Here is a 27,739-nt window from a genome sequence, read left to right as displayed (position 1 = left end):
AAGCCTCAGCAGCTGCTCCGCTGCTCCCCAGGGCATCCACATGAGGAGGGGAAGCCTTCGTGAAATAGCTCCACGGGTTCGAGGCCCACGATCCTACCTGGCTTCACTTTCTGGAGACCCGCAGGGCATGCAGGGCTGGGCTTCCACACTGCCACTCGGATTGCTGACTTATAAGCATGCGTATCAGTGACCCAGCAGAGTTGGATAACGACCAGACAGTCCTCAGGCAGGGACCATCCCAGGTGTTTCACTCAAGGACACAAATGAAATGGCGTGAAGGTCCCTTTCAACTGAGAAGCCTGTCCCGGTTTGGTGCCCTTCACTGGAAGAGAGTCACCAGTGGCCAGTTCCTGCGCTCCCCCCTGGCTGGGGGGGGGATCCAAACAGACCGTAAAAGGTCGTCACCAAGCTCCCTGCATGGATTAGCAGCTCCGAAGGACAACACGCCTCTCTAAGTCGTCCTGTAAAGTGACCTCTAAGTGTGACTCGTCACGCCATCCCAGGCTCTTTTACCCTCTGAGGGGTGGAGGGGCAGCTTTGCCTGATGCACTGCGGGTGTGAGCTCCCGGATAATCCAGAACATGTTCTGAACTGTAACTCTGGTTCCAGCCAAGTCATGGTCACGCAGGGCCTGCCAGACCAGAAGCCTGCATGCCCTGGGGTGGGTAGGGGTAGGTAGGGGGAGCAGGGGCTAGGGGCTATTTTTCACCAGGAAGGAGGCCACCGTGTCCCTGGAATGAGACCTCGGTGACTCTGCTACTAATTTGGTGCACGTAACCTTGAAAGGTTGAGGCCTTTCTGTGACTCCTCCGCTCTGCATATAAAGGGTTGGGACCTTGAGGTTTTGGGACCAGGAGGCAGTCTCGTAACCCCCAGAGCTGTGGTGCTCGCCCTCCTTTCTACGTGATCGCGATCGAGGCAGCAGCAGCTCCATCTCAAAGGTACAGGATGTTGAATTTGAGTGTGCCTGGGATGGATGTTCTCTTGCCCTTCTCAGGGAAAGCGAAATGGGTATAGTCCTCGTAAGAGCCTGTCTTTCTCAGCTCCTGGGGTGCATCTTTCCCTCTGACCCTCCTACCTTGCATCTGCTTGGGAAGGACTTGGAAATCTGAATTGGACTTTTCATATGTAATATATATATATGTGTGTGTATATGTGTGTATATATATATATATATATATATATATATATTAAATGATGCATTCAAAACGAGCTAACCTCTGTGAGAAAGCCAGAAATCAGAGCCAGTGTTCACTTAACACAATTCTGATAAAATGAAATACTAGAAAGAAAAACAGTGCCTATAGAGGAAGAGATGCTACCACCCCCAGAACCAATACCCTCAAGAAATTATTTAAACAGGGACGCCTGGGTGGCTCAGTGGTTGAGCATCTGCCTTCAGCTCAGGGCATGATCCCAGGTTCCGGGGAGTCCCGCAGAGCGCTCCCTGTGAGGAGCCTGCATCTCCCTCTGCCTACGTCTCTGCCTCTCTGTGTCTCTCATGAATAAATAAATTAAATATTTTTTTAAAAAAAGAAATGATTAAACAGATGCTGAGCCAGGGTGGGCTTCTCAGGAGGCTGAGGCTCAAGAGCACTTAGTGGATTTGGGGTCCTGTAATTCTAAACCAGAGCTTCTTAAACATTAATATGCATGTGAATCACCTAGGGGTTAGGTTAAAATGCAGCTTTTGATTCAGATTCTGGTCTCGATAAATTCTATGTTTCCCACAACCTCTAGGTGATGCCCCTGCCGCTGGCTCATGGGATAATTGTCAGAGTTCAGCGGTGTTTCAGGGATAGTAAATAACCTTTACATAATCAATGACTGAATCTTATCAAATCAACAAAAAGTCAAGATACGTTTTACTAAAGACAATTCTGTCCTATTTAAAAAAAAAAATTTAGGGATACCTGAGTGGCTCAGCAGTTGAACGTCTGCCTTTGGCTCAGGGCATGATCCTGGGGGCCTGGGATTGAGTCCCACATTGGGCTCCCTGCAGGGAGCCTGCCTCTCCTTCTGCCTATGTCTCTGCCTCTCAATCTGTGTCTCTCATAAATAAATAATTAAAATATTTAAAAATAATTTGACAGAGAGAGAGAGAGAGAGAAAGCACAAGCAGGGGGAGCTGCAGGCGGAGGGAGAGGGAGAAAGGGAAGGGAGTCCTGGGCTCAATCCCAGGACCCCGGACCATGACCTGAGCTGAGGCCAGACACTTAACCGACGTAGCCACCCAGGAACCCCCTATTTTTAAATTTTTATTTTTTACCTTTACAGCAAAAGATGACTCTCATGTGCATGCTGGGCTCTATGAGGTTATCAAACATACAGCTCTGTGTAACTACCATCCCAGCCAGGACACAGAACAATTCCATCACCCCGCAAAGCTCCCTTATGCCATGCCTCTGTGGTTATCCTCGCCTTCTTCCACTAACCCCAGGCAATTATAGTTTTGTCTTTTCAAGAACATTATATAAATGGAATCATAGAGAATATGGTCTGTTGGGACTGGCTCCTTCCACTCAGCATGTTGCCTTTGAGATTCATCCAAGTTACTGAATATGTCAATAGCTTGCTTCTTTTTATTGCTTCACAGTATTCCATTGTATGGATGTTTGCTGGTTTTTATCCATTTATTCACTGAAGGACTATTAGGTTGTTTCCACTTTTTCCGCAGTTAGAAAGAGAACCGTGTACAGGTGTGCAGGTTTTTGCTAGAACGCGAGCGGGCATTTCTCTAGGCTAAATACCTGGGAGTGGGTTTGCTGTATATGTTTAACTCTGTAGGAAACTGCCAAACTGGTTTCTGGGGTAATACCTGTATCACGTGGCATCCCAGCAGCAGTGAACGAACCTTCCAATAGCTCCACACCCATCCTCTCTAGCACTTGATATTGTCAGTGATTTTTTATCTGGGCCATTCTTTACGGGTATGGTGGATCTCCATCTGGTTTGAATTTGCATTTCCCTAGTGGCTAATGGGGTTCAACATCTTTTAATGTTTTTGATGTTTAATTTGATTTTTTGCATACTCTTTGATGAAGTGTCTGTTAAAGCACATTGCCCATTTTTAATTGGTTGTTTGCTTCCATATTGTTGAATTTTGAGAGTTCTTTATATATTCTGGATACAAACCCTTTGTCATCTCTGTGATTTTTTTAAAGTTTGTATCTTGGGCTTCATTCCCTTCACGGTGTCTTTTGTAGAGCAAAATTTTTTAATTTTGATGAAACCCAACTTGTCAATTTTTCTTTTATGGATTGTGCTATTGATGTCATAACTAATAACTCTGCCTACCCCCAAGCCACGGGAAAAAAATCTCCTATGTTTTCTGCTAAAAGTTTTACAGTTTGGGATTTTATGGTAGATCTGTGATCCATTTTGAGTTAATAAGTTCCAGGGCTTAAGTAGAGGAAGTTTTTTGGTTTTTGGCATATTGGTGTCCTGTTGTTCCAATGACTTTTGCTGACACTTTTTGCCAACACCACATGATAGCTTGTAGTGAGTCTGACAATCACGTAGTGGGATTCCTTCAACTTTATTCTTCATTTTTGAAACTGCTTAGTTACTCTATACCTTTTGCATCTTCATTTGCATTCTAGAATTGGTTTGTCTTTATAAAACTTTCAGGTTGGGTTTTTATTAGAGTTGTTAACAAGTCTACACCATACTTTTGAGAGAACTGGTATCCCTGCCATGTTGAGTCTTCCAACCCATTAGCATGATAGGTCTTTCCATTTACCAAATTTTTCTTTTATTTCATTCTTCAGCATTTTGCAGTTTTTAGCAAATATATTTTGTACATGCTTTGTTACATGCATACCTATGTATTTTGTTTGGGGGAAGTTATTGTAAATGGTGTTGTGTTTTTAATTTCAGTTTCCAGTCGTTCATTGCTAGCACATACTGATTTTAGGTATTGATCTCATGTCCTGCACCCTTGCTAGGAATTAGTTCTAGAATTTGTTTTGTGGTTTGCTTCATGAGCACTAGAAAAGAATCTAATCTGACATCATTGGGTGGAGAGGTCTATAAATTACACTTAGATCTAACTGGCTGGTGATGCTGTTCAATTTTTCTAGGTCTGTAATGATTTTCTCTCTGCTAGTGCTTTGTTTGGGTCAGATCCACATGTGTGCAGCCCAGAGGCCAGCTTAGGCATCTGTGAGCAATTCCTAGGGGTCTCATTCCTGAGGTCCGCTCCTTCCGTGCTATTTATCTCTGGTAATTTCCAGTTCCCTGGACTCCCCTTTGCAGTCCTTTGGCCAGGAACCAGGGCTTTGGTTACCTGGTCTGCTGGATGCTTCTGGCGCTACACTTACATCTGGAGTCAAGTGCAGGGGGTGCTGAGAGAAGACAAGCAGTGGAGGGGGTAAGGTCGCTCCACCGAGAAGCCCACAGCCCCTCCTAGCAGAACAAGTTGTGCCATCCTCCGGTTTTGTGTCTATTCAGCCCTGCTGCTGCCACCGGGTCAATTCCATTGCTGAGCCTCTCGCCCCTCAGAACTTTCTAGAGACTAGAGAAAGGAAAAAGCATATAATTTCCCTCGTTCCCTGAACATTGCGACTGTCCTTTCTCCCTAGAGTCAGGGGACACAGAGCTCTCTCTGGCTGTGTCTTGTTTCTGGGTCCCCCCATTGCCCTGAGTCTGAAATGGGGACCCCAGAGTAAAAATGGGAAACTTGGCACCATTCAAAGGTGATAGGATAGGGATTCCGGTCTGCTACTGTTTACTTTTTGGAGCCTTCAGTCAGCCACCCTGTGCCTTGGTCCAGTCTTTGGAGCTGCATTCTTTGGAAAGACAGAGGGAGAGTGTGCTTCCTCCATTTATCTGGAACTGGAACCCTGTGTTCTATTTCAAGCCATGATCCCCATGAAGCTTTTTGAAACATTGTGGAAAATCATCACAAAATAGCTGCTCCTCCTAACAAAATAGTTAATCCCCTGAGTAACTCCAGATCTGGAAAATTAGATGGTTTGTCCAGTATCAGGACTCATGGGAGACCAGTGTGCCTCTGTTTTAGTGGACTCACTAACATTAGTTTGCCCTTCATGCAGCACAGAAGCCTCACAGATGGGTAAAAGTTCAACTCAGTTTGTTTAACTGACCTGCTGTGAAGGTGTCCCATGCTGTCATTCTCTGTAAGCACCAAATTGATTTTGTCAAGTAAAGTTCCTGTCACAGAAGTTATGGCTTTTCCGAGTTGGTAGCAATGGGCTAGAAGTAGTGCTACAGATGTTCTTAAAGGGAGCGCACTAGTGGCTGGTGTTCTTGGTCAAGGAGTTGGAGAGGATAGAGCCATTTGTTTATCGAGAACAATCCTTTGTGTGTCCAAAGGCCTTTTCAACTATGGATATCTTCCTCACCGCATTTCTGCAAAGTAGTTGTCTTCATTTTAGAAGCCTGGAAACCCAACCACAAATGCTTACAGAAACATCTGCTACCCGTGGAGGAATGGGTTAACCCCTACACTGAGGTGCTGGCAGTGTCTTGGGGGAGGTTAGGACCAGGGAACTTGGATGGAGCTCTCTCTAGTCCAAGGACAGAAGACATTGCTTCTCTGCTTTTATTGAGATAGCACTTATGTCAATAAAATTCACCCGATTTCAGTGTATGGCTTGATTCATTTTGACAAACTATCTCTAGAAACAGGATATAGAACATTTCCATAATCCTAGAAAGTCCTTGTATCCCTTTGAAGTCAATCCCCACCCCCACCCCAGGCCACCCCCCACCTCCGTTCCTGCCATTTTGCTTCTGCAGGGCTCTCATCACAGACCTCTGCAGTGTCAATGTTTCCTGCACCCTAGGGGCTCCTGTCCACTCACCCTGCACATCCTTTCCCCTGAGAAGCACCCTGAACCCCTCAGACCAGGTCTGGTGGTTCCTCCTGGGCCCCATCCTCCATCCCAGCTCCTGTCACAGGAAGTGCTGGTGTGATGAATCTGTATGATGAGGAGGGACCCTGTATTAGCCAGGTATCAGCCCTTGGGGATTGGGAGCTTAGGAGTCCCAGGTATCTTTTTATTTATTTATTTATTTATTTATTTATTTATTTATTTATTTTTAAAGGTTTTATTTATTCATTCATGAGAGACACACAGAAAGAGGCAGAGACACAGGCAGAGGATGAAGCAGGCTCCCTGTGGGGAGCCTGATGCAGGACTCGATCCCAGGACCCCAGGATCATGACCTGAGCAAAAGGCAGATGTTTAATCATTGAACCATCCAGGAGTCCTTCTTTAAAAAAAAAAAATTTTATTTCTTTGAGAAAGAGAGAGGGAGAAAATTCAGGGGTGGGGGCAGGGCAGAGGTGAAGAGAGAGAGAGAGAGAATCTCAAACAGACTCTGCACTCAGCTGACTCCCCTAGGAGTCCTAGATATCTTTAACTCCCTCTTTCCTCTTTTACTTTTATGTTTTCCCAAAAGTTGTCATTAATTGTGTTTCCCTGATGCTACATGACTGAGGAAAGCAGCTGCTACAGGTTCTGGTCATACTGGGGACAATGACTGGAACAGGTTGGGAGAAGATGAGGTAATTTGTCTAACAGCAAAATGCATTTTTTTCTTAGAGCAGATCTTGCTTCTTTTCACCATTGTGCCACCGGTATTTTCCAGCAAAACAGCTAGTTGGGTTATGAAATAACACGGCAGAGATAGAAGTGGAGCTGGAGGGGCGCCTGGGAGGCTCAGTGGTTGAGCATCTGCCTTTGGCCCAGGTCCTGATCCCAGAGTCCTTGGAAGAAGTCCTGCATCGGGCTCCCCACAGGAAGCCTGCTTCTCCCTCTACCTATGTCTCTGCCTCTCTCTGTGTGTTTCTCATGAATAAATAAAAGCCTTAAAAACAAACAAACAAAAAAGACTGGAGGTGGATGCCAATCATGGGGGTGAAACCAGTGGGAGCCCCGCTCTTCCTTGGGAAAACAGGCATCTTCCTTCTTACACATGTGGGGCACCTTCCAATGAATGGTCATGGTGAGGCTCATCTCTGATGTATCAGAGGCGAAAGGAAATAAGAATGACACCAATCAGGGGCACCTGGATGGTGCGGTTGGTTCAGCATCCGACTCTCAGTTTCGGCTCATGTCCCGATCTCATGGGTGGTGGGATAGAGCCCTGCATCGGGCTCCAGGCTCAGTGCAGCATCTGCTTGAGATTCTATCTCCCTCTGCTTCTGCCTCTGCCCCTCCCACTCGTGCATGCTCTCCCTCTCTAAAATAAATAAATCTATCTTAAAAAAAAAAAATGACACCAGTCAAAAGTTTTTATCAAGCGCTCCACTGAGCATCACCCTATATGGAACATTTGTCCAATCTGAAAACCTGAAACACTTCTGCCTTGTTATCTAACCGTTCCTAAGTAGTGCCCAGAAGACCAGTACAAAGCTAAATGAAGCTCAACCACATACTCAAGAAGCCAAACATTCAATATTATGTACAAATAAGGAAAAGTGACACTTAATTTGGGGTTGTCAATTATACTCTATTAGCTGTGGCTAATGATGTCCTTGTTCAGACAACAGTCTGAGAAAATCAGAGGGCCAGGACTGGGTTTGCCAGAGCCCAGCACACAGCGTGACGCTTGACACATTTGTGTTAGGCATTGTCTTGAACATGATCTGATTTAATCTTCATCACAATCCCATTTCACAGACGACAAAACTGAGGTGCAAAACACATAAAGAGAATCCCGAAGCTCTGGGGTGACCCCAGCAGGGTGCCCATTCGCTTGTTGGATGTGAATCTGGGCCCCGGGGGTGAGCAGGGATCACACCGCGTTAAGCAAGCAGGACAGGTGCACCTGCACACCTGCTACAGGCAAGATGAGATTTCACGAATAGCCGATTCCAGGAGCTGCCAGGACAGGATGACGGAAGAGCGGCAAACCAGGAACAGAGTGTGGCTTGGGGAAGGGAGAGGCCCTGAGAGACTCTGAGGCTCTCTGTAGCAAAAGAAGAGAGAGCTGGAGAGCGCAGGGCACCCTGAGGACATCTGGAGAGCACAGGTGGGCTACCTACAGACGGTTTGGGGGTCAGCCCTGGGGCACAGGGTGGGAATACACCTGTAAGAGGGGTATAGGATACATTACATTCATGGCTGCAAACGGGCCCAATGTGGCCCAAACTCTTCTTTCCAGGGGCCAACAGGGTCCAAGACAAAGCATTCTGATGTCATGGGTAGGATGTGAACGGACTCTGTAGTGGTCTCAGCCCTCAGCTTGCTATGGGGCACAGGTGCTTCCCTCCCTTATGAGGCTCGCCTGGCCCGTGGCATTGGGTCTGTGAGTCTTCCTTAACCTCCTCTGCTCTCGGTGACTCCCCTGGCCTGGTGTCCCAGAAGCTCAGCCCAAAGAATGACTGAAGCAGACGGAGAATGAGTGGTTCCCACAGCTTGCTGCCTGCCTTCCACTGGTCTCTCCTTGATGTGATCCATGTGATCATGTGCTTGGTGCCCCCCTTGTTTTCAGCAATTCTCCAAACCCAGCTCCCAAGTCTGTAGCTTTGGCAGCCCCCAGACCTGAACACAGCTAGTGCACCCGGGCGAACAGTTGTAAAGTTCCCTGACATTGTACATAGTCCGTGTTCAGGCTCAGGCTTCTATTTTCCTAAATAAGAAAAAACAAAAACAAAAACGAAACAAAAAAAATGAAAACCTTCAGAGTAAAAATGAGCCCTCCAAATTTTGTGGAAAAAAAAAAAACCCTAATGAGCATTTGCCTCCCCAAAGTGACTCTCCTCTGAATGCCAGAAACTTCATATGAACTCAAAATTGTCAGAATCCAGAGAGTTCTTTCCTCTGCCCTCCTTCAGAAGCATGTTCTGCAGCAATACACACAGTCCCGGTCTACCAGGGCCAGTGGCCAGGCAACGTGACATGGGAATGCCCCTCACACTGTCCCTATACGCCTCCCCTCGATGCCACCACCACTGCCAGGCCAGCCCTTCAGGATAAAGATAACCGGGAGGCCGAGGGGGGCATTTATTCACTCAACAGGTATTTATCGAGCACTGCTAATGCTTACAACATTGCAATAAAACAGGAAAAATCCTCATTTCGGAAAAATTCTGCTCTGGGGTGGGGGGCTTGTTGCAGTCAATGAGCTCTTTGCTCTTTTGCCAGGAAAGTACGAGATCACTGAGCACATCCAGGAGGTAAGAAAGTCACTCTCCTCCACCACAGGGAACAGTTAGGGGCAGGGGATAGAGTCTGGGTCATGAGTATGACAGCTGTCCTACTTACCACCTGAATGACTTTGATAAAGTCAAATTGCTACTCCCAAGCCTCAGTTTTCTTACCTGCAAAATGGGGGAGGAAAGTGCATACTTTGCAAGATGGCTGTGACCGTGATATCTCTATGCCTTTACGCCCAGCCCTCATCACCTCAGCCTTCCTGGACCCAGCACACAGGAGGACACGGTCCATGATTGCAGTTTGCACCTTGGCCACACGCTGGAAACACAGGGGGAGCTTTCAAAAACCCTGATGCCCAGGCCACACAGTGGTCTGCTCAAATCAGACCCCCTGGGGATGAAGCCCGGGCGTCAGGTTTTCACAAAGCTCCCCAAGAGATTCCAATGGGCAGCCAAGGTCAAGCCACTGATCCAGAAGAAAAGAGAAGTGCAATTACTTCATCTCTATAGAAAGTTGGAGGAGGTTATTATTACCCACCGTTAATTATCGTATTAAGCCCTGTACAATTTGAGGTTTATGAACTACACAAGTTATATTTATTCAGAAATTTATACATTGCTAGATAGTTTCACATTCGTGATCAAATTTCATCTTCAGAGAAATTTCACAGCTGAGAAAACTGAGGCCTGGAGAATTTATTGACAAGCAGAAGGTGTGTCAAGTTGATGGACAAACAGGTCCAGAGCCAATATCTTGCTTGAAACCCCCATCGGTATCTGCGACAGAGCTGTGGTCCTGATCTGCACACTGAGTGCCGGGCCCTGGGTCCAGACGCCCCTTCAGGACCTCCCCCTGATGTCGCACCCGGGCAGCTCAGACTCTGCCCAGCACTGCCCAAGGAGCTCCCTCCTCTGCTGTTTCCCACCTGTGCAAAGGCATTGAAGTCTCCACGGGGACCCCTTGCCACCCCCAAGATGCCTTGTGAACCCGTCCGCTTTCCATTAACCTGGCCTCCGCTGCCTGGTCAGACCTTCTCCCGGGATATTTCCAATAGCCCACCGCTCCTCTCTCTGCACCCCTTGCCCCTCCAGTTCCTGCTTCTGGCCTGTCCCCTGCACCCACTGAGGTCTGGAGTTGGGCAGAGCTCCTTCGTGTAAATCAGCGAGCATCCTTGAGTGTCTGACACGTACAGTCCCGTACAAAAGTGCATGCACACATGCATACACCTTCGAGCCACCTGCTCCAGGTGTGTCACTTTGTGTGACAAACCCCTTTAGCACAGGGCTTGAAAACATTCCGAAGCATGCGGCTTGCCTTCTGCAGTCGTGGGAGTTACGGGCAAGTTCTTTAACTTCCGGCCACACGTGGAGAGCTGCTCGGCCATAGTCTCCTGGCTGAGCACACGTCTCACCCACAAAACGAGGAAGGTAATGCCCACTCGTGGGGATGCTGAGGTAACGCAACGGACCGCACATCAGATGCCTGGCACGCTTTGCCTGGGGATTCAAAGTTGAGAAGGCCCGTTTTTCTGGGAGGAGGACGCAAGGTCAGAGGTATTTGCCCGGTGCCTGTGCCAAGCCCCGCTCCACTGGGGCTTCTGCAGTCCCATCCCTATATCCTGATGACAAGCAGCCAGATCATGCTGTCATCCCCCAGCTGAGGTTCTGCGGCTGGCCGGGGTCCCCTCAAATAAATGGCAGGGACTGGGTTCAAAAGAGCCTATACGGGCAGCCCGGGTGGCTCAGCAGTTTGGCGCCGCCTGCAGCCCAGGGCCTGATCCTGGGGACCCGGGATTGAGTCCCACGTCGGGCTCCCTGCATGGAGCCTGCTTCTCCCTCTGCCTGTGTCCCTGCCTCTCATGAATAAATAAATACAATCTTTAAAAAAAAAAAAAAAAAAAAAGAGCCTGTACCCCCCAGCATCTAAGGGAGCTCAAGGCTGAAGGGGCTCAATTGATACCTTCCTTTTCAGGGGATGAACAGTCAGTACGCCCGCCGGGAGATCTTCTGCCGGAACACCTGTCACGAGCTCAAGCGCTTCTGGGAACGGGAGATTGGCAAGCAGACCTACTACCGGGAATCCGAGGAGTATCGCCTGGGACGGAGTGCCCTGAGAAAGTATGTGGCTCGTTTGTCTATTTTTTAAACTAGTTTTTAAAAACAGACTTTATTTTCGGGGACACCTGGGTGGCTCAGTCAGTGACGCATCCGACTCTCGATTTCAGCTCAGGTCATGATCTCAGGGTTGTGAGTTCGAGCCCCGCGACGGGCCCCGCCCTGGGGGTGTGAGGTTGAACCCCAAGTCAAAGGCCACTTGAGATTCGCCCTCTCTCTCTGTGCCTTCCCCTACTCATGTGTGCACATGAGCTCTCTCTCTCTCTCTCAAATAAATAACTTAAGTCTTTTTTAAAAATAGACTTCATTTTTTTAGGGCAGTTTTAGGTTCACAGCAAACTTAAGCAGAAAGTAGACTTCCCCTATATCCCTCCATGCACAACCTCACCACCATCAGCGTCTCCACCATGAAGGCACATGGACATAGCATTGCCACCCCTGTTTATTTTTTTTTAAGAACAAAACTGACTTCCCCAAAAGAATGCCAGATGGGCATCTTAGAGAACAAAATTATTTTCATTTTCCTTGCATATGGTCCTGCCACCACCTATAGTTGTGGGCAGTGATTTAAAAAATTCTTCTACGTTAACAAACGTACACTTTGATTCATATCTTTATAGATGGAAAAATCTCTCCCCTCTGTCACCATTTCTAGGGCGTGAGGGTTACACTAAATTTGGGGAGCAGGTTAGCAGATGTGTCCGTGAAAAGCAGATTCTCGGTGCTCATTTGGGTGAAGACACAGGACACCCTTTGAGGTTCTCTGAGGGGGGCCGATGGGCTGTCGCCCCTCTGCCGCGCATCCCTGCTGTAGCCGCGCCAGTCTGCCCACTGCAGAGCAGTAATGCAACTGGGCAAACGGAGGTTGCCGTGGCTGTGGGAACGGTGGCAGCTCAACACCCTCACCCACTGCCTCCATGTCTGGGAGCCAGTGAGGGACAGGCCCATCTGGGTCCCCTGTCCCCTCGTGGCACAGCGCAGCCGCTGTCTGTTTGCAAAGGGCACAGCTCGTGTGTGGCCGGGGGTGGTGGGGCAGCTGTGCGCTGGCCGAGACCCCACGCGGCCGGTGCACGCTCGCTGGGCTGAGAGTATGCACCGATCCACATGACTTGAACTCACTGCTGCCTTCCAAGGCCCTCCCGGCCTCGGCCACACGTGGAGAGCTGCTCAGCCATACTCTCCTGGCCGCAGGCAAGGAGAAGCAGCCTGTCCCAGCTGCTGGAGGGCCATGTTCCGGAGTCCCCTCCGGGGAAATCGAGAAGCTGAGGTGCACGGTCAGTTAGTTCTCAGTTAGTCCCTATCATCTTCCTTCCCCAGGCCAGGCCACTCAGCATGCTGCCCATGCCGTGCATGCACGCGTGTCCCTGCCGTGCATACATGTGTCCCACCCCACCATGCATGCGTGTGTCTCCCCGGGGAACCCATAGAAGGTCCTAGATGCAGTGGAACTGCTCCAAGAAGATGCAGAAAGTGAGGCGCACCCCAAGGGGGTGAGCAAATCAGCTCCGAAACAGACTGCAGTTTGTTGAAACATGAAAACATATGTGCACGGGGCCCATCTATGCATGTAAGAGGAAATAAGCTTTCTGGCTGGTGGGACGGCAAGACTCCAACTTACGTATCCTTCTTCCCCTCTCCCATTTGAACCGGGTGGTCCCTTCCAGAAGGTCTCTGCTCTCACCCACTGCTCCATCTTGTCCCTGCACAAAATGGAGAAGAGGGTCCCAGTCCATCAGGCTGTTCCGAGGCCGAGGCCAGGACAGGAAAACATGCCTGGGGTCGGTTCCCCTGCGTCCCGCCTAGTCCAGGACAGCACCCCGCAGAGACAAGACGCCAGAGGACGGGCGGGCCCTGAGGTCGGGGCGGGTTGGCAGCTCTCCCGGGCCTTCGGTTTCTCCTTGTTACTTTGCCACAGGCAGTCAGAGGAGAGGCTGAGGACGGTCCCGGCTCCCTGGGCGTGGGGGCCGGCGCTCAGCCCTGTGGCTCGAAGGCTCCACAACCTTACCGATCTCTTGCCTGTTCTCTCGACGGCTGAAGCGGGGGTTAGGGGTTGCTTTACGACCCTTGTCACAGTATGCCATCGAGCGGCACGTGGTCTCCTATAGGTGGGAGAGCCTCACAATGGCACAAACCCACTCTCCCCCCTCAACCTGGCCCTTGTGCCCTGGTGCAAAGTACAGATCCTCTGTACAGATCCACACAACACCATTAACAGTTTTGCTTTCAGACACTGATTATCTTTTAAGGAGATTCAAGGTGGGAGAGAAAATTATTAATACACCCACACAGTTACCTTTTCAGGTGCCCTTCCCTCCATCATGCAGATCCCAATCTCCCATCTGGTGTCATTCTCCCTTGGCAGATTCCCTTTAACGTGTCCCATAGGAACAGGTTGCTGGTGATGAATTCTTTCCGTTTTTGTATGGCTGAAGACATCTTTATTTCACCTGTTTTTGAAAAATAACTTTGCCAAGTGAACAAACAATTCTATATGGACAGAGGTTTTTTCCCCCTGTAAATTTTTTTCAAGGTTTTTTATCTTCACTTTTAAGTAATCTCTACACCCAACATGGGGCTTGAACCCCAAGATCAAGAGTTGCGTTCTCCACCAACTGAGACAGCCAGGGCTCCTCTCCCTGTATTTTTTTTTTTAAGATTTTATTTATTTATTCATGAGAGACATAGAGAGAGAGACAGAGACACAGGCAGTGGGAGAAGCAGGCCCCACTCAGGAAGCCTGACCTAGGACTCGATCCTGGGACTCCAGGATCACACCCTGGGCCAAAGGTAGGCGCCAAACCGCTGAGCCACTCAAGGATCCCTTCTCCCTGTATTTTAAATACATTGCTCTCTCAAAGGAAGAGTTTGAGGGATTAATATTAGAATAGCCTGAACAGAAGTGAGAGCTAAATATATACCTATAAAGTATAAAATATGCATATATTTAAATTTCAAGTCCTCTGCATACCTTTTTTTTTTAAAGATTTTATTTATTTATTTATTTGACACAGAGAGAGAGAGCACAAGCAGAGGGAGCAGCAGGCGGAGGCAGAGGGAGAAGCAGGCTCCCTGCAGGGAACCCCAATGCAGGACTCAATCCCAAGACCCCGGGATCATGCCCTGAGCTGAAGGCAGACACCCAACCACTGAGCCACCCAGGTGTCCCCCTGCATACCTTTTTTTTTTTCCTGCATACCTTTTAAAACCTAAATGCAGGGAACCCTGGGTGGCGCAGCAGTTTAGCACCTGCCTTTGGCCCAGGGCGCGATCCTGGAGACCCGGGATCGAATCCCACGTCGGGCTCCCGGTGCATGGAGCCTGCTTCTCCCTCTGCCTGTGTTTCTGCCATTCTCTCTCTCTCTCTCTCTCTCTCTCTGTCTGTGTGACTATCATAAATAAATAAAAAAATAAAAAATAAAATAATAAAATAGTAAATAAATAAATAAATAAAACCTAAATGCACACACAAACACACAGACACACACTTTTGGTGGAGGGGGGGGAGGAAGGAAGCATCCCTGAGCCAAATGCCATGGACATGGGTGCTCTGCTTGCTGTGTGGTTTCTATTTTCAGGCTCAGAGAGGAATGGAGGCAGAGACTGGAAGCAAAGCTGAGGCTGCGGAACAATCCAGATGAGACAGAAAAGCGGGCAAACATGGGCCGGGAGCTTCTCACTTCGCTGACACAAGAGGATTCAAAGCACTAAGGTGGCTCTGCCAGTAGAAATCAGTGCAAATGCCCGAGTCCCTGAGCTATGCCAGACAGATGTCACACTACCCTGACCCGTGACAGATTTACCCGCACGTCCTCCTCGATGCCAAGTGGGCACTATTAGCCAAGTCAGGCACCTCCACGTGGGGGCCAGGATATTAGCCTGAGTGCCTCTAAAGATGAGATTAGCATCCATGTAGCATACTTTATCTCCATACAATTACCTTCTAATTTTCAAATCTACATATTTTAAATTCTAAGCACATGCTGGGAGGGGGGTTGTCAGGGAAGGATCTGATCTTCATGGTCACACTTTAACATTGCCCACCAGTGTCATTTCGCATCTCTCCTAGAAATAGTGTCTCATGATCCTTTCTCTTGTTTTCTTTTTGTGAGAAGAAAAATGCTCCCATCTGCAGAAATAGCTATACTGTAAATAGTCATAAAAACGTTTGTCAAGAAATTGATTTAATATTATTTCTCCTTCATGTGAATTTAATTGGCTTCCTCAAAGCCTGTTTGCCAAGAACCATTCAATCAGATCAGGATAATTTTAATAAAGCTTGGTTGCCTTGCCACCACGGATGTACACGCTCTATGTTTTGTTGCTTTATTTCAAATTCCAACACACTTGCTCTGGGTAACTCTCTGTCAGCTCAGCTAAAGTATATCTGGCCACCCCCAACAAAGTGTTTGCCATATATACGTTCTGGACTTTGAAATGTCATAGTCACTCCCCAGCCATGTCTTGGGTCCACAGGGTAGGGTTGCTACTTCCTGAGGTATAAACTGAAATGTCCCAGTTTCCACCTGGAACAAGGGCTCCGAGAGACCATGTAAAGTACTAGAAGGCTGCAGGCCTTACATGCACAGGACCAATGTCACCAGGACACACAGCAAGGCAGAGGTAATTCTGGGCAGCGGCACGTGTGTTGTTCCAGTCCTCTGAGCACCCTGATGTGCCAGACAGTGCTTCCATCCACATCCTCAGGGAGTCCAAGAGGCTTCATCAAGGCAATGGAAGCCACCAGAAGGCGAGTAGGGTTGGGAGAGCATTTCCCCAGGTCCCATGCTCACTTGATTCAGTGAAGAGGGCTCAGAGCCCTTCCTCCCTCTATGGTTTCATTTAACGTGGGATTCTTTTTTTTTTTTTTTTTTTAGATTTTATTTATTTACTCATAAGAGACACAGGGGGAGAGAGAGAGAGAGAGAGAGAGAGAGAAGGAGAGAAACAGACAGCAGAGGGAGAAGCAGGCTCCATGCAGGGAGCCCGATGCGGTACTCGATCCCAGGTCCCCAGGATCACGCCCTGGGCTGAAGGCGGCGCTAAACTGCTGAGCCACCCGGGCTGCCCTTAACGTGGGATTCAATTCAGCTAATACACTACAAATTCCAGCTGGGTTCAGGCGAGAGTGTTGTGATGGCAGAGGAATTTTTGTTGAGTAGGAGGAAAATAGGAATTAAATAGAGGAAGAAGAGAGGTCAGGGCTTGCTGGTGAGGGACTCTCAGATGCAAAGGCCTGCCATCATGAACTACAATGGGATCCAAATGCAGGTGAAGATTCGTTCATTGACCCACTGACCACACACCAGGCACTGTGTTAGGCAACCAGAGAACTGCAGAGAAACCCAGAAGCACAGGCTCTGGAGGCCACAGTCTGAGAAGACAGCAGAAAAGTGAAGGGTATTGGGCATAAAGGACTTTCACACTGGGAGCTATAGCAGGCAAAGCTGCCCACCCTCTAGGGGGCCCATCCTGGCCTAGGGAGGGCTTAAGAATAGGCTAGTAACATAAATGTGACCCTGATGAAGGTAAGATACAGGGATGGTGGGTCCTGGTGGCCTTAAGGGAATACATATAGTAACGTAAGACTGGGAATGAGGAGAAGCTGTGAGAAATCACCCTCCAAGGTCTTGTTGGCCAGGAGACTTGGAGCTTCTCCCAAGGGCACAGGAAGCCACCGAAGGGTGTTGGCAGGGGAGGGCCACAATGGCCTTGGTCCTGGAGGGTTACCCTGCACTGAAAGGTAGGAGGACAGAGGTGGGAAGGCCAGCCAGGAGCATCCGCAGATGCCTCCTGAGAGGCAAGAAGGTCTATGCTAAGGCCTTGGTGCTCTGGCAAGTCCCTTTTTCTGGGACTGGAAAGAAAGGGGCAGAGAAGCATCAGGGCCATTTCTCATAGTCCTGGAAGCTAGAGGCTTCTAGTCCAAGATCAAAGTGCCAGCATGTCAGTTCTGATGAGGGTCCTTTCCTGCCTTGCAGACTGCTATCTTCTCATAGTGTTCTCACACGAGATGGGAGGAATGGGTGGGGAGTAATCTCTGGGGCCTTTTTTTATGAGGACAGTGATCCCATCATGAGGGCCTCACCCTCCTCATCTTATCCAAATCTAATTACCTTCCAAGGGCCTCATTTTCAAAAACCATCATATGAATTCTCAGGGCTTCAACATATGAATTTTAGGGATTGGGAAGGAAGAGAAGATACAACAAATTCACAACAGAATGGGATGTTTTAAATCTGAATATCAAGTCCTGGATACATCACATTTATAAAACTGACCGGGATCAACACAGCAAAAGCTTTGAGAGCTCTACTATGGTGTGGGATCCTGCCCAGATTCCAGGCTGGCCTCTGAGTAGCACACAAGCAGCAGATCACAAAAGCACAGCAAAGGCTTTGAAAAGTAATTGACATTTAAAACATAGCTCACAAAAGTGAGCCAGGACATGCGTTCTTAATATAAATAGCTTGACTGCTTGCTAAAATAGATTTGTAAAAAGGGGAGAGTCTCATAACCTTGTACTCCAAATGTCCAGGATATAATCCAAAATTACTTATAACATGAGCCAAGTAAATCTCAACCGAGTTGAAAAGGGATAATCAGCAGATAGCAGTACAGAGAGGACACAGATGTTAGAATTATCAGACTAGGATTTTGAAGCAGTTATGTAAACGCTCCAACAAGCAATTACAAGCACTCCTTAAGCAAATGGAAGAAGTTTAAAAATCTCAGCAAAGACATGAAAAATATAAAAAAAGAACCAAATGGAAATTTTAGAAATTAAAGATACAATAACTAAAATCCACAAACAACAAAAATAACACTGGATAAGCTCAACAGTAGGGTGGAAAATACAGAGGAAAGGATTTACCAAGCTTAGATAGTTAATAAAATTAGCTAATTTGGACAACAAGGAAAAACAGTTTCCCTTTTTTTCTTTTTAAGTAATCTCTATGACTAACATGGGGCTCAAAGTCATGATTCCAAGATCAAGAGTCATACATTCTACCAACTAAGCTGGCTGGACACCCTAATAATTTTCTTTTTTTAAAAAGGAAGAGAATCTCAGGACCTGTGAGGCAATAACAAAGTATCTAAACTTTGTGTCAATGGAGTTCTGAAAGGAGAGGATGTCCACTTTCACCACCTCTATTCAACATAGTACTGAGCCTAGCCAGAGCAATCAGGCAAGAAAAAGAAATAAAAGGCTTATCTTTGTTCACAGATGACATGACCCCATATATACATAACCCAAAAGATTCCACAAACATACACAAAAGAAATGTTAGAACTATTAATAAAGGAAATCAGAAAAGTTGCAGAATACAAAATCAACATGCAAAATGCAATTACATTTCTAGTAAACCAACAATGAACTGCCTGAAAAAGATTGTGAAAATAGTTCCATTTGCAATTGCATCAAAAAGAATAAAATATTTAGAAACTAGCTTAACCAAACAGGCAAGAGACTCATGCACTGAAAACTATAAAACATTGCTGAAAGAAAGTAAAGATGACACAAATTGATGGAGAAACATTCTGCGTTCATGGGCTGGAAGACTCAGTATTGTTAAGATGTCAATACTACCCAAAACAAACAATAGATTCAGTGCAATCCTATAAAAATCCCAATGGTGTTTTTTATAGAAATAGAAAAATCCGTCCTAAAATTCATATGGCATCTCAAGGAATTCTGAATAACCAAAACAATCTTGAAAATGAAAAATAAAGTTAGAGGACTCACATTTCCTGATTTCAGAACTTTTTAGAAAGCTAAAGTAATCAAAACAGTGTATACTGGCATAAAGACAGACATATAGGCCAAAAGAATAGGATAGAGAGCCCAGAAATAAGCTCTCACAGATGTAGTCAAATGACTTTTGACAAGGGTGCCAAGACCATTCAATGAGGGAAAGCACAGTCTTTTCAACAAATGGTCCTGGGAAAATTGAATCTCCTCACACAAAAGAATGAAGCTGGACTCTTACTTCACACCATATACAAAAATTAACCCAAAATGGATCAAAGACCTAAACATAAGGGCTGAAACTTTAAAACTCTTAGAGGGAAAACATAAGGGAGAAGATTTATGACATTGGATTTGGCAATGATTTCTTAGATATTACCTTAAAAGCACAGACAACAAAAGAAAAATACATAAGTTGCACAACATAAAAATTTAAAACTTCTGTACATCACTGGATACAATTAACAGAGTGAAAAGGCAACCCATGAAATGGGAGAAAACATTTGCAAATCGTCTATGTGATAAAGGGCTAATATCCAGAATATACAAACAACTCCTATTACTCAATGACAAAAAATAAACAACCCCGTTCAAAAACAGATGAACTGGCATATTCAAGTAGAAATTCAATAGAAATCTCCAAAGAAGATACACAAATGGCCAATAAGTACATGCGAAAATGCTCAACATCACTAATCATGAGGGAAATGCAAAATAAGATACCACCTCACACGCACTGGATGGTCACTATACAAAAACAGAAACAAACAAACAAAAAAAAAAACAGAAAATAAAATGTGTTGGTGAGGACCTGGAGAAATGGAAACATTTATGCACTGTTAGAGGGAATATGAAACAGTACATGCAGTTGCTGTGGAAAACAGTATGGTGGCTTTTCAAAAAATTAAATGTAGAATTACCATATGATCCAGCCATCCCACTTCTGCGTATACACCCAAAAGAATCGAAAACAAGATGTTGAAGATGTATTTGTACACCCACGTACCTTGCAGCATTTTTCACAAGAGCCAAAACGTACAAAATGTGGCGCATCCGTACAATGGAATATTATCCAGCCTTGAAAAAGGAAGGAATATCAGGCACAGTATACAATGTGTAAAAACCTGTAGGACTTCATGTTGAGTAAAATAAGCCAACCACAAGGATGCCTGGGTGGCTCAGGTCATTGAGCTTCCAACTCCTGATCTCAGCTCAGGTCTTGATCTCAGAATTGTGAGTTTGGGCCCCACCTTGAGCTGTATGCTGGACGTGAAGCCTATTTAAATATAATAATAATAGGGGCTGCTGGGTGGCTCAGTGGTTGAGTGTCTGCCTTTGGCTCAGGTCGTGATCCCAGGGTCCTGGGATCAAGTTCCGCATCAGGCTCCCCTCGGGGAGCCTGCTTCTCCCTCTACTTATGTCTCTGCCTCTCTATGTCTCTCATGAATAAATATATAAAATCTTAAAAAATAATAATAATAACAAGCCAACCACAAAGGGAAAAATACTGCATGATTTCTCTCAGGTCTACATGGAATGGAGAAGGAGTGGCTTCCAAAATAAACAGTGAAAAGTGTACTGAGTATAAACTAATGACAGTCCCCACAGATCCAAGGAGACTATGACCAAATGGCAAGCCCCCACAGGACCTCAACAGACTCCTTGTTGGGCCCCGGGCCCAGTCACACTCCCACCCTCACTATTCTGAGCAGCGTCTGCTCAGGACCAAACTCAGAGAGGTTCTTCCTGGCTATCCCTCTCCAAATCTGTGCCCCCAACGACAGCCATGACTGAACCACCAAGTCCTGACCTCACTCAGGCCCAAAAGAGCACTGTGCGGATGCAGCAGACATTTCCCCAGAGGGTGGGGTGGGACCAAGAAAGAGTCCGCTTTCTTCCATGTATCTGAACCAGCACCATGGAAATCTGACTGCTTTGCCACTCCCCCCGACCCTCCACCCCCACCCCCCACTGCTGTGCCTGGAAAGCAGAGAGGTGTAACCCCTAAGAAGTAGGAGAGAAGCAGACACCTGGAGAAAGAACACAGGAGGCGGAAAAAAGCACCTTCCTGGGTCCTGGGCAGCTTTCCAGCCCGGGCTGGTCCTTTCCAGGAGTCTGGCTGCTTTCTGGCCTTGGGCTCCATGAGGCACTGTTGGGTTCACGCAATGAATTCCTTTCTTTTAAGCTGCTTGGAGTTGATTTCTCTTACTCCCAAAGTCATGAATCATAGAGATTAAAGGGGATTTCAGGGTCTCGATCAGGAAGCAAGGCGGTTCTTAGGAGCGAAGCCATCCACATCCCCTGTAATGTGGGCCAGGACCTGAGGCCCCAGATTTTGGACAATGTTCTAGAATGCCAAGCTACAGCTCAAGGGGAAACCATTGGTCTGAGACATCTGGTCCAAGACATCTGGTGTGAAGGCTTATTCCTGGGAGGAGACCACCCAGAGTCCGCTCACCCTGGGGACTAAATTCTGCAAACTGACCCTCCCCAGTTCCATCTCCAGGAGAACCGGATAAGCTGGGCTCTCGAGAGCAATCCCACCTGCAAATGTGCTACCAATATCTGATCCTGGGTCAAAATGTTTGGTGAAGAAATAAGGTCACCATTAACGTATTCCAAGAGTGTTCAAGGGTTTTTCAAAGACTTTGCTCTCAAACTCGTTTCTCTCAGCGGGTCCGTAGGACCATGTACTCACTGGAGGAAGGCCCTGGTGGTCAGGAGAAGGTTCTGGGTAAACAAGCATTTCACAAGGACCAGGAAGTTGGTGCTGTTTGTTCTGAAGCCACAAAGTACCTACTGGATTGGGCTGACTTTTCATATAATCTGAATACACAGGAAGAGAGCTTATGGTGCATATTTCTAGCTAGGTGACCTTAGCCAATCATTTCTGGTCTGAGCTTTAGCTTCATCATGACTTCGAATATAGTTCCTCATAAATGGAGTATGGTACCTGACCTGTGGTAGGTTAAGGGAGGCAAACAGACAGTGACTGTCACGGGTGAACAACTGAACAGATCACTAAGCTTCTACAAGTGAAAAAATTTCAGAGTTACCAAAGACTGGTGAGTGCACTTAAAGGCTGCTCCTACATTTAGACTTTTAAGATCAAAGTATTTTTTTCTTCTAAAGAGATTTTTCCAGAAAGCGTCTCCACACCCACTCCCCAACTTCCACCAACCCCAGTTTCATTCTCTCCATAACCGGTGTCCTACTCTCCCAGAAACTCCCACTAAAACCTATTACCCCAATTCCCACTCTAGGTCACTCACAAATCTTCCAGGTGCATCCTCAAAATGTCAGTTCCACCACCTGAAGCTTACATGGTTTAGAATCAGGCCACCAGACCCTCGTTCAAGGGTGATGGTAAATCTAAAGCAATTAGAATGTATCATCTTTAGACAGCTTAATTTATAAGAGAAGCCCACAGTCCTCCATTCTCCCCTCCCCTGGGCAGCTGTTGCCTCGTGTCCGTGAGTGATGGCTTACTCAAGAGAGGTACAAGGGAACTGGCTTGGTGGGTTGTAGAAGGTCACTCAAGAAACTTGGTGGATGTAGTACCTTCAAAATGGAGTGTAGTATAGAGAAGGAATTCTATTCCTAAGTCACTGCCCAGACGTCTTGAATGTTAGCTCCTTGGGACACTGTTTAGATAGTAAAAATAGACATCTCATGCGTTGATGCCCGTTTGATCTACTAAATGGGGGTAGAGACTTGGAAGGAATCTTGGCTGGTTCCATGCTGGTCTCCAGCACAAATGTGTATGACTCATCAGAGAGAATGATGAACTCACAGCCAAGGATAGATGAGTGGGAAGAAGAGTTTTAGATTTGGAGACCCCATTTCCATGGGAAGGGTTTTATTATGGGTGTGATGAGAAGTGAAACCATTTGTAAATGTCCTGTCCCTGAGTATCAAAAGGGGGTGTCTTTTTTTTTCTTTTAAAGATTTATTTATTTGAGAGAGAGAGACAGCTCTGAGTGTTTGAGTGCATGCATGAGCTGGGGAAGGGGCAGAGGGAGAGAGAGAGAATCCTCAAGCAGACTCCCCGCTAAGCATGGAGCCCAACATGGGGCTTGATCCCAGGACCCTGAGACCATGACCTGAGCCAAAATCAAGAGTTGGCCGTTTAACTGACTAAGCCACCCAGGCGCAGCAAGATGTCTATCTTTTGAAATACCCAAGCACTTGTTGGGCTCTATCGTATTCCTAGGCTGAATCTGTACTAACGGGATTCTTATTGATTGGTGTGTTTTGGTTACCAATGTTTTAGATGCTTTTTTGTAATGCACATAAATACAAGCAGAATGAAGTTACTTTTGTAGGACTGATATATAAAGTCACATTTCCACATCCACTTGTACGGATGTAACTGGTCATTTTTTAAGCTCTACTGGAATTCTCTTCCCAAAAAACAGCATGTTTCTATGGAACCTGGTTTCATTTCTGGAAAATAACAGATGTGTAACATAGGATTCATCTGTTCAAGGTCACAAAGAGCTTTAAGAGCTTTAGAGGATGACTTGGGCCTTGAAGCCCATTGGCTCCATTCTGTGCCATTGGTGTGGGGTCCTCTCAGAGATCTGAATAGTCCTAATTGCTGCCCTTTGAAAACCTTCACTCCCTGGAGGTGAGCCAACAGGCCTCCTCCTCTCTAATGTATGAAAGGGTCACCAGGATGAAGCACCTGCTGGGCTGGAGGCCAGCTTTGGGAGAACTTGAGAAATGAGATGGGAGAAGACCATGAAGGGAGGCTCCGGGCTGAGCGTGAAGGCAGAAACTTTGGCTGCCTTGGCATCCGGTACAGCCCTAGGGTCTGGAACAGCTCTTACAATATGTTATGAGACACAAAACTTAACTGTTGGATGAATGAATGGAGCGTTTGCCTATAGCACAAGCACACTGCTCCATAAGAAAGTCCTAAATAACACCCCATTCAAAGCAGGGCTGATGTCACTTGAGGCTTATTTCCTCCCCCTTTTAGCAGACAACTAGCTCAGCTTGTCTAAGTCAACATAAAACAGACTATGTCAGCTGCTAAGCTTAGACGCTTCCCCCTTTTCCAAGACTACTTCCTGACCAGGAACTTTTTAGGGTTTCATAATTGTCCCAATGCTTCCATTTGGCCTACAAAGTGAAGGGCATGACAAGGGTGTGGTGCTTGTGGAAATTTCCCACAGCCTTTTCACCTCCAGGTGCTCCGCAGCTCCTCTGCCTATAGTTAATAATAAACATCACCGGTACCTTGAGAGGCTTTAGTGATGGGTGGTCCATGCCCCCATGGGTCACAATGGCAGTCCCATTCAGATCCCACCAGCTCCAGATGGCTGTCTTGGAGGACAGCTCCTGAATCTATGTAGATCTCAAGATAAGAAGAGGGAAGGAGGGACTCCTGGGTGGCTCAGAGGTTGGGTGGCTGCCTTTGGCCCAGGGCGTGATCCTGGAGTCCCAGGATCAAGTCCCACATCGGGCTCCCTGCATGGAGCCTGCTTCTCTCTCTGCCTGTGTCTCTGCCTCTCTCTTTCTGTGTCTCTCGTGAATAAATAAATAAAATCCTTAAGAAAAAAAATAAAAGAAGAGGGAAGGATATGAAGAAGGCAGAGGACAGAACAGAGAAAAGTAAAACAGGAGAAAGACGGTATCATTTTCTGGAAAGACTCTTGCACAAGCTTTAGAAGAAGTCCGTCTTGACCCGATCCATCTGACTGACACGCTAGCCAAGTTCATTTAGTTTGATCAATAGAACAACTATGCCGACTATGAACAGAGCTTCCAGCCACAGGAGGAAGCCAGTCCGCAGTACTGACCGCAGCCCTGTCCTCCAGGGTCCTGGATCCAACCAGCGGAACAAACCCCATCAAACCTTCAGGGATTTCTACCTTAGAAAGCCAGGCGGCTTTCTCCCTGAGCTTCTGTGTCACTGCTCCTCTTGGCCCGACGGACGAAGCTGAGTTTGGCAGTAATGCTGTAGCCACTGCAGGCTCCACGTGAGCCTGCGATGCCGAAGTCTAGGGAGAGCCCATCTTCCAGACCAGCCCGGCCACTGTGCTGAGGAGGCTGCCCGGAGTCCCTTCCAGAGCCGAGCTAGGACCACTGACCACTCAGCAAAAATCAGGCACAAGTTTCCTGCCATACCATCAGCGCTCACACTCAAATCAAGATCACTGTCTCCCAAAAAAAGCAACCCTCCTGGCTTACTAAGACCCACTGGGGACAGCTCCGCATGCCCAGATCTATGCGTCTCTGTCCCCGTGGCTGTGGTTCTTGGGGTCGCTGTGAAGCACCAAGACATTCCTTTGTCAAGGCCAACAGCCAACTCTCAGCTACCTTCTGCTCACCTCCTTTCCCGGCTTCCCCTCCTCCTTCTCCACCGGCCCTCCCAACAAAGGCACCTACGTATTTCCACAGATGATGTTCGCCTCTGGCTTCTCTGGGGCTACTTCTGCTGCTTCAGCTAAAATCATCACTGTGGTTTTGGCTCTCATGACAACCGTGCCAAGGAAGAGGAGGAGGCAGGGGTGTTATCAGGAGCACCTGGCGGTCCTTCCCATCTGTGCCTTGATCCACGTCGTTACCTGTGGGGTCTGCTTGAGACCGCTTCTCCTTTCGTTGAAATGAGCACACACTCCACATCTGCACACATCACCACTGGATGCAGTGAGGCCTCTGCCAACTGCCTTTTGCTACGTCCAGGGACACCTAGGATCCTTTGCCCTGGGGAGCATCGCTGTGGCCAGGACTCCGTCTGACAACCTTCGAGGAAGCCAAGTCCAAGCATGCGGGCGTGCTGCAGCGCCTGGGTCACCTTTCTCCCTGTCCATCACAGCACCAGCGGGAAGGCCGACGTGGCCATGGAGATCCTTTCTCTCCTGGCCTCCAGTGCCGACCGACCAGGCTGCCTCCTTGCCCCAGGTGCTGCAGGATTCTTCTCCCCAGGCCTGATAAGAACACCCTGCAAGGGAAAAGGAATGAAACAGGTCCTAGAGTCAATAAACGCTGCAAAGATTTACCTCCCAGCTTTCAAATAGATGAGTAACAGACACATGACATTAAATCACTTTTTAAAAACAATAGAGACAGTGGTTCAAAGCTAAGTTGATGACTCCTATCTCAATCAATGCAGGCTTTTTTTTTTTTCTATATTGTCTAGTATATCAGGGGCACAGCCACTCAGTCAACAATTCCTAAAATTTTAGGGCTAATTTGGGTATTCTGCTCACCAACACCAAATCTATTATTTATTTGCAAGCACGAGGACTTCATTTTATCCTCCACTTCTGAACCAGTTCCGTAGCCCATGCTCTGATAGGTGGTACAGCCTGCCAGGTCGTCCAAGGTTTTAACTTTGCCCAAAGAACCTTCAGGCAGCAGCAACAGCAGCTGATGCTTGTCCATAGATAATATACTCTCTCATATCCTAATTTCAGGGCTCACTCTCCTGTCTTTTCATTTTCTTAGAGTTTTATTTTTACCTTCTAACTCTTTAGTGCATCTGGTTGGTATTCATTTTTGTGAAGGTTCTTGGAGGAAGTGACACCACTCCTTTTTAAGAGAGGGAACTGGAGGGGGTTTGGTTTGTCACCTGCCCTGTGAGTGGGATCCACATGACCAGAAGGGTCTGAAGGGGGCTTAGAGCCAAAAGACGACCCCTCCTCTCCCCGCTGGCTTGGAGGAGGCTCTACATGATGACAGGAGAATATATGAGCTGAAAATGTCACGGGCAAGGAGGGGACAGTCTTGGCTTCCTGGGGCTCTTGAGTCCTGGGGATCTGTAGCAGTGACGGGAAGTACAAGATCAGAGACAGCAGAGAGGAGAGTCCTGAGAGTCACAGCCCACCAGCCCCCAGAGGTGGAGGCAGGAGAAGAGGGCTCTGGCCTGAGCTGATACTGCCCACCATGTGGGGTGCCAGGGAGCATGCGGGACTTGACGGAGTGGGAGGGAATCGGTGTGCCCAGGGCCAGGGAGGATGGCCACCTGTTATACCAACAGTTTCGTTATGGAACTGGAAGCGTTAACCAGCGTGTGTGTTTTCTGTTGCTGCTATAGCAAATTATCATGAATTTAGTGGCAAAAACCAACATAAATTCACTATCTTTTAGTTCTGGAGCTGAGAAATCCGACACAGCTCTCTTTGGGCTGTGTCCCTTTCTGGAAGCTCTCTAAGCCAGAATCCATTTCTCTGCCTCTTGCAGCTTCTGGAGGCTTTCCCTCCTGTTCCCAATGCTTCAGGCCATTCTTCCTAGTCATAGCTCTCCAATCGTCTTCTGTCTTCCACTTTTAAGGACCCTTGTGATGAGGGTGGGCACACCCAGGTAATCCAGGATCACCTCCCCATTGCAAGGCCCTTAACTTAATGGCATCTACAGCGTCCCTTGGGCTAGGTAAGGTGACTTATTCACAGGCTCTGGGGATTAGGTCACGGATAGCTTTGGGTGACCCTGATGCTGCCTAGGACATGCAGCAACTGAAGAACTGAAAAGGCAAAATGAGAATTCTCAAAGAATTACAGAGAGCAGCCCCTCTCCCTGGGGCTGGAGGAAGAAAGGAAAGAGGCTAAAAATATTAAAACTTAGAAGCTTGGAAAATGGGCCTCATGGGGCAGGATCCCAGGACTCTGAGAAAGGGGTGCATCTCAGTCGGTGATGGGGCTTGGAAGGGGGCCTGGGGTTCTGTGAGTGCTGGGAAGCCTCCAGCAGGACTCGCACCCCCACCCCCGGGGCCCTTGCAGTGAATGGCCACTGTCCCTATG

At 47.4% G+C, this 27,739-nt stretch overlaps 1 protein-coding gene and 1 long non-coding RNA gene across 5 annotated transcripts; one reads left to right on the top strand and one right to left on the bottom strand.

Annotated features, from left to right (window-relative positions):
- The first annotated feature begins 728 nt into the window (after positions 1-728).
- Positions 729-15,365, top strand: FAM240A (family with sequence similarity 240 member A). 2 transcript variants are annotated; one of them, XM_077859155.1, is made up of 3 exons: positions 729-941; positions 11,103-11,248; positions 14,821-15,365. In XM_077859155.1, the coding sequence occupies exons 2-3, from the start codon at positions 11,106-11,108 to the stop codon at positions 14,951-14,953; spliced, it is 276 nt and encodes a 91-aa protein (XP_077715281.1). In that variant the 5' UTR covers positions 729-941; positions 11,103-11,105; the 3' UTR covers positions 14,954-15,365. The 2 variants fall into 2 exon arrangements, with proteins under 2 accessions (XP_077715281.1, XP_077715282.1); XM_077859156.1 differs by lacking the exon at positions 729-941 and having other exon boundaries at positions 10,888-11,248.
- Positions 6,268-25,557, bottom strand: LOC144290180 (uncharacterized). 3 transcript variants are annotated; one of them, XR_013357982.1, is made up of 4 exons: positions 25,386-25,557; positions 13,539-13,692; positions 9,240-12,945; positions 6,268-8,604 (listed from the first exon to the last, which is right to left on the bottom strand). It is a non-coding gene; the product is annotated as an uncharacterized LOC144290180 (long non-coding RNA). The 3 variants fall into 3 exon arrangements; XR_013357983.1 differs by lacking the exon at positions 25,386-25,557 and adding an exon at positions 24,869-25,368; XR_013357981.1 differs by lacking the exon at positions 25,386-25,557 and having other exon boundaries at positions 13,539-20,914.
- Between the last annotated feature and the right edge of the window lie 2,182 nt (positions 25,558-27,739).

The sequence above is a fragment of the Canis aureus genome, chromosome 19, assembly GCF_053574225.1.
Source record: "Canis aureus isolate CA01 chromosome 19, VMU_Caureus_v.1.0, whole genome shotgun sequence".
Lineage (NCBI taxonomy): Eukaryota > Metazoa > Chordata > Mammalia > Carnivora > Canidae > Canis > Canis aureus.
The sequence above is the reverse complement of the archived record's forward strand: the minus strand, read 5'-3'. Positions and strand labels throughout refer to the sequence as shown.

Excerpts from the sequence above, each read along its gene's own strand:
- FAM240A (XM_077859155.1), top strand. The coding sequence starts at position 11,106 with ATGAACAGTCAGTACGCCCGCCGGGAGATCTTCTGCCGGAACACCTGT. Across the intron at positions 11,249-14,820 it reads GGACGGAGTGCCCTGAGAAA|GCTCAGAGAGGAATGGAGGC; the intron begins GTATGTGGCTCG and ends TTCTATTTTCAG.